Consider the following 10,388-nt stretch of genomic DNA (forward strand, 5'->3'; position numbering starts at 1 on the left):
CGCTGCCACGAGGCGCCCATCCCCCACAGACGCCGCTCCAGCCCTCAACCTGTGGGGTTGTGCTTCTACCACGCCCATTTTGGCGCGAAAGCATGATGCTGCCGCGCTCCCTGCAGTTTTTCGGTCAAAAAAAGCCAACAGCAACCCTGGCGAAAGAGGACCGGTTATAATGAGCGCCCTGCGGCTGTGATGGCAATCGGTAATTCAGGAAAACTCTTCAACGACTCCCTATCTCATCGACATTTCCTTTGCGACACCGGGGCGCAGTGTAGCATCCTACCTGCGTCAGATCTTGATCTACAAGTTGGGGGGCACGGCCCCTCCCTCCAGGCGGCTAATGGCGGGGCCATTCGGACCTTCGGAAGCCGGCGGGTCCAGATGTGCTTCGGCGGCCAGCGGTTTTATTGGGATTTCATCACGGCCAAAGTCTCTCAAGCCATCCTCGGATGGATGTTTTGTGTGCCAACGGCCTCCTGGTGGATGTACGGCACCACCGGTTGATCAATGCGGCCACTTTTCACTCCATCCCGTGCTACCGCGGTAACACCGTGGCGCGCACTGTCTCCTGCGCGTCCCCACCTCCGGATGACTTCACTCGCCTCCTCGGAGATTTCCCAGACCCGACCAGACCCACTTTCTCTTCCACGGCCACGAAACATGGTGTCGAACACCACATCACCACTACTGGCTCCCCGGTCTACGCACGGGCCCGGCGCCTCGAACCTGGCAAGCTCGCGGCTGCGAAAGCGGAGTTCAACACGATGGAGCGGCTAGGGATTATTCGCCGGTCAAATAGTCCCTGGTCTTCGCCTCTCCACATTGTTCCGAAACCCGGCGGCGGATGGCGGCCATGCGGCGACTACCGACGCCTGAACGACGCCACTACTCCTGATTGGTACCCGATCCCTCATATTCAGGATTTCTCTGCACATTTGGTGGGAAATACCATTTTTTCAAAAGTCGACCTCGTCCGTGGCTACCACCAGGTCCCCGTACACCCGCAAGACATCCCGAAAACTGCAGTCATCACCCCATTCGGCCTGCTTGAATTTCTGCGGATGCCGTTTGGATTGAAGAACGCTGCACAGGCTTTCCAGCGCTTGATGGATTCTGTGCTTCGGGACCTCAGGTTTCTCTTCGTCTACCTCAACAACATCCTCATCGCCAGCCCTAATAAAGAGCACATCTGCCATTTGTGCACCCACTTTAGACGCCTCAGTCAACACGGCTTGATCATCAACCCGGCCAAGTGCCAGTTTGGCCTGCAGCAGATTGATTTTTTAGGCCATCACATCACATCAGATGGCGCAGTTCCCCTGCAAACGAAGGTGGAGGCAGTTACTTCGTTCCCGCGCCCGCAGTCCGTCAAGGCCCTGCAGGAGTTCCTCGGGATGGTAAATTTTTATCACCGGTTCATCCCTAATGCAGCTCGGCTCATGCAGCCCCTGTACGAGGCCCTCAAGGGCAAGTCCGGCAAGGATCCGATCAGCTGGACGGTCGGTATGGACCGGGCGTTTGTCGACACAAAAGGCGCTTTAGCCAACGCAACCATGCTGGCACACCCGCTGGCAGGTGCCACCATCGCCCTTACCACCGACGCATCAGACTACACCATCGGCGCAGTGCAGGAACAGTGGGTGCATGGGACGTGGCAACCGCTGGCGTTTTTCAGCCGTCAACTACGGCGAAACGAACGAAAGTACAGCACGTTCAACCGGGAGTTGCTGGCCCTTTTTCTGGCCATCCGCCATTTCTGGTTCTTACTAGAGGGACGCCCGTTCACGGCTTTTGTGGACCATAAGCCACTAACGTTCGCTATGGCCAAGACCGCCGAACCGTGTTCAGCTCGGCAACAACGTCAGTTGACGTTTATCTCAGAATTCACCACTGACATTCAGCATGTGTCCAGTAAGGACAACCTGGCGGCGGATTGCCTCTCCCACGCGACCGTTCATGCAGTCCAGCTCGGTATCGACTATGCCCTCATGGCTGCGGATCAAGCCTAGGATCATGAGGTCCAATCTTACAGAACCAACCCCTCTAGCCTCCAAGCGGCCGACGCCAAATTCCATGCCGCGGGCACTATGCTACTCTGCGACATCTCCGTAGGAGCTCCTTGCCCTATCGTCCCGGTCGCCTGGCGCCAAAAAGTTTTTGACGCCATCCACGGGTTGTCGCACCCTGGTATGAAGGCCTCGCAACGGTTGATGCCGTCCAAGTTCGTGTGGCGGGGCATGCACATGGATGTTCGCGACTGGGCCAACACCTGCGTGGTCTGCCAAAAGGCCAAGGTGCAGCGTCACGTCAAGGCTCCATTGGCCACTTTCGCCGTTCCGGAACGTAGGTTTGATCATGTGGACCTGGTGGGGCCACTTCCGCCTTCGCACGGGTTTACTCATCTGCTTACAATGGTGGACCGCACCACTCGAGGGCCGGAGGCGGTTCCTCTGTCTTCCACCACTCCCGCAGACGTTGCCAGGGCATTCATCTCCTCTTGGGTTGCCCGTTTCGGGGTACCGGCAGACATCTCGTCCGATCGTGGGCCGCAGTTTTCTTCGGAGCTCTGGAACGCTGTGGCTCAGGGGCTCGGCGTCAAGCTACATTGCACCACCGTCTACCATCTGCAGGCGAACGGCTTGAGCGAACGATTCCACAGGTCGCTCAAAGCCGCACTGCGAGCCAGCTTTCAAGGCGCGGGCTGGGTGGACAGGCTTCCATGGGTCCTTTTTGGGTCTTCGTACGGCACCTAAAGAAGATCTTCAATCGTCTTCGGCGGAGCTCGTATATGGCCAACTGCTACGCGTACCAGGGGATTTCCTTCCGTCTCCAACAGAGCCATGGTTGCTCATCAGCCACCAGGAGGCAGCCAGAAGTTTCGCTCCAGTGCCTACGTCGCATCACGGCTTGCAGAAGTCCCACGTCCCAGCTGAGCTGAAGAACGCCGACTGTGTTTATCCGCCACGACGCTCATCGGGACCCGCTCAAACCGCCTTACACTGGTCCCTTCTGTGTGATAGAGCCAGGAGACAAATCTTTTTCGGTCGATGTCGGTGGTAAACCGGACCACATTTCGGTTGACCGGTTGAAGCCGGCTCACTTGGACCTTGACCGCCCAGTCGAGATCGCACAACCGTCGAAACGTGGCCGACCGCCCACAGTCGCCATGCCAGATCAAACACAACCACCTGCTAGCTCGCCCGCCGTCCATCAGCTTCCACTTCAAGGCTACAGAAGTCGTTCTGACAGGCTTGTCAGGCCTCCTCGCCGTTTTATTTTTGCTATTAAAGACAATTCTGGGGGGGCGCATGTGGCAGAGCCACTAAGGGACTCCAGTCAATTGTATATAATTCCCTTTAATAATATGTTGGCTACAGCCTGAGTCTGTATCTTTGTTTTCACTGTTCACATGTACAGAGCGCGATCACTTTAATAGCGCGGGTAAACGTGATGACATCATGACGTCAGCCACGGGACCGCCCTAGCAGTCCTCGTGGAGCTTCCGAACTGACTAGACCTATATTCGATGTTCTCCTGTAGTTAACTGTTAAACTGTTACTTTTCATTAAACCTCATTTATTTGATCGCCTGAGTGGACCTCAGTCTTTTGGATAGGAACTAGACATTCCTACAATATAGTATTAACAGTTACTAATTTAATATAGTATTAACAGTTACTAATCTCCAAGCTCCTGCTTTATCCCTAAAAAGCTATTTAATCCCGGCCCCTAACTTGAAGAGAAAAAAAACGGTGTGACGTTTGCCAACCAATCAGTTACCAGCTATCCTGTGATGTCACTCCTTATCTTTTTTTTTGAATCACCACTCAGCTCCCTTTCTGCAGCTGCCTCTGCTCCCGCTCGGATCCGTGCTCTGTACTGGGCCTTCTCTGCCTCTCCCTTTATGCTGTTGCCACTGCTCCCGCTCAAGTCTGCGCCAAAAGTGGTGAGAATGTGCAACGCGCTACCACAGGGAGCAGTTGAGGCGAATAGCATAGATGCATTTAAGGAGAAGCTAGATAAGTAATTGAGGGAGAAAGGAATAGAAGGATATGCTGATGGGGTTAGATGAAGTAGGTTGGGAGGAAGCTCCTGTGGAACATAAACACCGGCACAGACCTACTGTGCCGAATGGCCTGTTTCTGTGCTATAAATATTATGTAATACTACACCTGGAGGCTTCCAATATGGCACGTGCTTCCTTCTTGTTTCATTTGTTTTTACCAAACCATTGCTTATTAGGGAGTTATTTAGGAACAAAGGAAGCAACATAGGAACAGGAGGAGTAGGTCATTCAGCCCCCTGAGTCTGCTAAATTAGATCATGGCTGATCTGTATCTTAACTCCATCTACCCGCCTTGGTTCTGTAACCCTTAATACCCTTGCCTAACAAAAATCTATCAATCTCAGTTTTGAAATTTTCAATTGACCCCTAGCCTCAACAGCTTTTTGGGGGAGAGTTCCAGATTCCCACTACCCTTTGTGTGAAGAAGTTTTTCCTGACATCACCCCTGAACAGCCTAGCTCTAATTTTAAGGCTATTCCCCCTTGTTCTGCACTCCGCCACCAGAGGAAATAGTTTCTCTCTACCATATTAACTCCTTTAATCATCTTAAACACCTCAATTAGATCATCCCTTAATCTTCTACACTCAAGGGAATACAAGCCTAGTCTATGCAGCCTGCCCTTATAATTTAACCCTTTTAGCCCCACAATCATTCTGATTCTGGGACTCAAGGTGGAAGAGAGGTAATTAAACAGTGGGGACTCAGGCAAGGAGACACAACACAACATGGTGGGGAGAGAAGCAGGTAGGAAGTGGAACTCCATCAGATAAAGTATTTAGCGATTGCAAAAGTTAATTAAGCTGCTTGAATTACATTTTCAGATTTAGAATTTGGTTTGACTTTGAACCTATGGTTCCCAAAGCTCTCCATCACTGGGAGCTTCCTCGTCTCCTGACTGGGTCTGTTGATAGAGATTGATTGCTATGGTTAGTCAACAATTCCATTATCGTTGTATCGTGGGACTGCCAGCATGGTAGAAGGCAAACTAGATGGACCTTGGTCGTTTGTCGTCTCGCAATTGCTATGTTCTTACTGACTATTTCAGCAGTATTATGGCCCCAAACTCTCTTCCTCTATATTAATGAGTTGGGACTCGGCGTGGGAGAGAGGTAACAAATCAGTGGGGACTCAGGCAAGGGAGATACAACACAATATCATGGGCCTGAATTTGCGATCGGAGGATTCCTGTGGGCGGATGCCTCCGATCATTACATTTTCTACGCATTTACCTGGTGGTCCGGGAGATACGGAGGCTTGTGATCCTGGGCCTCTCCTGGTTGAAATGCATACAGGCCCACGTATCCCAGGGACGCATGCAGTTCGCAAGCACCCCTGGGATCATGTGGGCCAGGCCAACCAATGAAAGAAGGGAATCCCCATTCATACTTTTGACAGTTCTGTATGTACGGAACTGTCATAAGTATGAATGGAGATGATTTAAAAAATACACGAACACATGAAATAAATTAAAAAATATTACATATATAAAATTAATTAAAATGGCATTTAATTAAATATTTTAAACAAATGTAATTTTTTGAATTTTTTTTTAATATGTTTTAATGGGGCTAAAAATAAACTTACCTTATTGGACAGGGTTTTTAATGTATAAGTGAGTGATAACATTTTATTTTTCTATTTTTTAAAACTCTTATGCAGGCCTTACGTTTGCTTTTACCAGGCGAAAGAATTCCACGTCCTTTCAGCGGGCGGAAGTTGGGCAAATAGCGCAACTCTCCCCCCCGCAGAGGCCCTTAACCGAGGGATGCGGAGGATCTGCCGAGAAGATTCTTGACAGATCGCAAGTGCCGGGTTTCAGCGCGTGTGCACCTCGTAAGCACCCGTAGGGGTCGCAAAATACGGCCCCATATAATTACGGAAACATCCCATATGGTTTAGTTTAAAGGTAGAATGGTGGAGAGGTTTAGGGAGGGAACTCCAGAGCTAGTGAGGGAACTCCAGAGCTTACAAAATACTCATTCATAAACTACAGCTTTAATTATCATTAACATCCTTCAGATGTCTTAAGTCAGCTAGGCCTTATATCTGGAATTCCCTCCCTAAACCTCTCCGCATCTCTACCTCTCTCCTCCTTTAATATACTCCTTAAAACCTAACTCTTTGACTAAGCATTTGGTCAACTGTCCTAATATCTCATTCTTTGGCTTGGTGTCTGATTACATTCCTGTGAAGCGCCTTGGGACGTTTTACTATGTTAACGGTGCATTACATCAACTAAACCATCAGGGATGTTTCTGTAAATATAAATGTTTTAAATGTAAAAAACTTTAAAAGTTAGATGGAGGATATCTGTACTTAAATACTTACAATTTACCCAGTGTGTTATCTTTTCCCATTAAACCTGTACATGCTGCAGTGGATACATTGGGCCTGAATGACTTTAGAAACATAGAACAATAGGAGCAGGAGTAGGCCATTCGGCCCTTCGAACCTGCTCTGCCATTCAATATGATCATGGCAGATCCTCCATCTCGATACCATTTCCCGCTCTCTCCCCATACCCCTTGATGCCTTTTGAGTCTAGAAATCTATCTATCTCCTTAAGTATATTCATTGACTTGGCCTCCACAGCCTTCTGTGGTAGAGAATTCCATAGGTTCACTGCCCTCTGAGTGAAGAAATTTCTCCTCCTCTCAGTCTTAAATGTCCTACCCCGTATCCTGAGACTGTGACCCCTCGTTCTCGACCCCCCACCCAGGGGAAACATCCTGCATCGCCCTGTCAGAATTTTATACGTTTCAATGAGATCCCCTCTCATTCTTCTAAACTCTAGTGAATACAGGCCTAGTCGACCCAATCTCTCCTCATACGTCATTCCTGCCATCCTAGGAATCAGTCTGGTGAACCTTCGCTGCACTCCCTCTATGGAAAGTATATCCTTTTTTAGGTAAGGAGACCAAAACTGCGCACAGCACTCCAGGCTTTATCTGACTCCGTTCCATATTTTACTTCTTACCTGCTTCTCTCCCCATGTAATGGGGAGACTATAATGATAATTAAAGGAATGAGTTATGTTTAATCATAGTTTAATTTGTAAAATTTCTTTCTCCCACTAATTTTTTGACAGTGAAATTAATCATGATTTTTATTACATATATGTAGATATGAACATAGCTGGAGGTACGAGTTATAATTTGAGAGTGTTTTTGTTAGTGCCAGTAATCAGTCTATGCAATCTTTACACAGGGGAGCGGGAAGAACTCAATTTGACAGCCAATCGCCTCATAGGCCGAACCCTGACTGTGGCAGTTTCCGTGGAGACGATCCGGAACCTTCAGCAGGAGGAGTTCCTCAGCAAAGCCACAGCGTTGATTGATGAGGTGGTCAATAAGGTCCTGGAGAATTTGGGAAGTGCTAAGAACAGCTTGATGGCTCTCTACAATGCCTGCTCCTCCGAGGCACCACGGGGCCCAGTCGACCAGAAATTTCAATCCATAATCATAGGCTGCGCTTTGGAAGATCAGAAGAAAATCAAAAACAGACTGGAAAGGCTGATTAGAAATGTGTCCAATGCTGATAGATCAATCACCCTCTTGGATCAGCAGAAAACAAAGCCTGGCAACTACAATCATGTCTAATGAAACACTCTGTGCCTGTGCTATATACAAAATATATTTAACTAAGTGAGTATTGACAGCACTGTGTCAGCCAATAAGTTGGAGGTGGGGCGGAACTTACGGCAGGACTCACAGCAAACAGAGCCAATTTACTCAGCAGAGTCTATTTATTCAGCAAACAGAGTCAATTTAAACAGTGCACTACAGCAAACAGCCTACAGAGTCTATTTAAATAGTCTCTATGAATCACAGAAAACAGAACTCCTGACCAAAACTGTAGCAAATTCTCCTGATAAAAGCAGGATTATTTCTCCAGCAAAATGCAGTGAGTGGAGGATAGTTACATAATTTATATTATGTGCATAAAATCAATCCCAGTCACTTACAGCAGTGCTGTCTCCAGGCGTGATTGATGGGGGAATTACCCAATCATCTGCCCAGGACTTGTGGTGTCACTACATGCAGCCTATATTTAAACATGAGGCCATTAGGAAGCATACACAGTCTAACCCTTTAGGGTTTGCTGACAAGACATAACAAATATAATAATAAAGCAGGCATGCCCATTAGTGAAACAACCCCGAGAAAGGAATCCCAGATAGGTCAGATGACTTCAGAGCCCGTAGATGCTGCTGGAGACAACCCCTTGAGATAACATGAATCTTAACTGGTAAATCTTTCCCAACGATACTGAAAGAAGCTCCCCTGGTGGATTAGTAATTAGATATACTGCCTGCTGCAGCAGTAAACCACTTGGATCAGAATGTCCGAGCTGTGATTCCCCAGTCTGGTTGAGTTAACTCATTTCGAGCAGGGCACTGCAGTTGGCCTCATTGCTGAGAGGCTCAAGAGAGAGAGAGAGGACAAGTCCTCCAGGCTCCTCTTTCCTGATCACTACCCAGTAACCCCTATTGAAAAGAAGGTTTCTAGTGACGAGGGGATTGGGCCTTGACTGCGATACTGTCCATGGTTGAAAAATGTGACACACTTCCTGCTTTTGCTCTCGTGAAGAGAGGCCACTTGACAGGCCACCTGATAATGCAAACGGATTTACTGCAGAGAGAAAGATTCGTCAACCAGGAGTCATCGCTTGATTTCTTGTCTCTCCCCACAGCAAGCACATTACCCAATGCAGTATCTTCGGGGAGGAGAGGGTTTACGCAAGATGTTTCCCAGTCCAAAATGGAACACAATTAACTATTTTCAAGCAAAAGTTGGGAGGACCACCAGCACCCATAGAACTATCCCCCCAGCAGGAGTCAACACCAACAGGGGAGAAAGATGTTCAAGAAGGTTCATGAAAGATGTCTTGGCAGATTTACTAATGCTTCACCACTGAGGACTTTTCCTGGGTGGATTGATCATCGAGTGGACTTTGTTCTTTATATTTAGAGGTTCTTGATTTTATATTTAGAAGTTCTTGATTAGGATTGTTTCACTGCTGAACAGGTTTGTTACTTATACCGTCAATGATGACTCTATCCAGAACTTTGTTATTGTTAATGCTGTGGTTGGGATACTCACACTATGCAGCAGTAGTCTGATGGAAATACATTTGACACATTGGGGTAGAGTTTCCGCTTCGGGTGCAATCGGAAATCCAGCCACAAATTGCACTCGTTTTCCAATGTGAAGTTATGGTTCACGTTTCTGTTCAAACTCATTTACATAATCACAAACGTAAAATCTTCCATGAACCAGCGCAATCGGGCAGCGTTTTAGTAATTTTTTTCCCCCCCCCGCACTAAAAATTATTCCTTGATGTATTGAAGAGTGGTAACCTGGTGCAGCTTAATTAATACAGCTGAAAATGGGTTTAATCACAAAACAATAAGCATTTTTAGTCAGAGTGTCCAGTCTTCCACCTGTGAGTAATCTGACTTTAAATAACTGAAAATGACTTTAAAAAACTATACAGAACCATTTACTAGCTATATTGGTGTACACTAGTCAGTTTCTTAGTAAATTATTTTTTTTAAATATTTAAAAGCTTTTAAAAAGTGCCGTAATAGTGTCCTTGCGCCTTTTTAAAAAAAAAGCTTAATTTTCAGAGACTCCTCGAAGGCTCACAAACGGAAGCAATTACCCGAAACTTGCCATGCTGATCAATTCATCCTGGGGCATGGCCTGATCAGGGGGTGGGGGCCAGCTTCCAGCGTGATGTTTTTTTAAACTCGTGCAAAAGATTACGAAAACTCGATTTGCGCTGAATGTAATTTGTGCTTGAAATGCCTCTTTTTTTTCCCCCCTGGTTTGGTTGATTTTGGGCAAATTGCGCTGAAAAAACCAGTGCAAACTAGCCGAAACTCCTGCCCCATCATGTTTAGCTTCAGGTCTTAAAAGCTTTTAAGCTCAGGAGTTATTTAAATATTCGGACTCAAATGGGCACTAACGTTTCTACACAAAAGTGAAAATGGTCTTTAATAGATAGTTGGTTTCTTCCGACAGGTACAACCCTGAATAATTACCGTACACATGAGTTACTCACTATAGACAGGCGAGGGCCTTTCTATAGAATTCCTGTTTAAGTTTAATTTCATTTGTGTGCAGAAAAGACTCCGATTTGGCATTAGTTAAAATGTTGCAAATTAAACAATGTTCTTTATTTCTGTTTCTATTCATCTTTTAGAAATCTGCAGATACAAAATGAAAAACAAGCTGCTTGTATTATTTTGCAGATAAGACAAATTAATGGAGAAGTTGTGATACTCAGTTGTTCTTCCTCAAATAAAATAAATTAAAAAGGA

At 46.9% G+C, this 10,388-nt stretch overlaps 1 protein-coding gene across 3 annotated transcripts in view; it reads left to right on the forward strand.

Moving 5' to 3' along the window:
* bag2 (BCL2 associated athanogene 2) overlaps positions 1 to 10,388 on the forward strand; it is a 30,322-nt gene extending 19,934 nt beyond the window's left edge. Inside the window, exons 3-5 of one of the 3 annotated variants that reach the window (XM_085996529.1) lie at positions 5,723 to 5,896; positions 7,271 to 7,707; positions 8,756 to 10,388. In XM_085996529.1, coding sequence (XP_085852655.1) covers positions 5,723 to 5,896; positions 7,271 to 7,662 — 566 coding nt within the window. In that variant the 3' untranslated portion in view covers positions 7,663 to 7,707; positions 8,756 to 10,388. Of the gene's footprint in view, positions 1 to 5,722; positions 5,897 to 7,270 lie in introns of all 3 variants that reach the window. The other 2 variants (XM_085996528.1, XM_085996530.1) reach the window with 2 other exon arrangements.

Source organism: Somniosus microcephalus, chromosome 9 (assembly GCF_052327205.1).
Source record: "Somniosus microcephalus isolate GS21.2 chromosome 9, FLI_Smic_1.0, whole genome shotgun sequence".
NCBI lineage: Eukaryota > Metazoa > Chordata > Chondrichthyes > Squaliformes > Somniosidae > Somniosus > Somniosus microcephalus.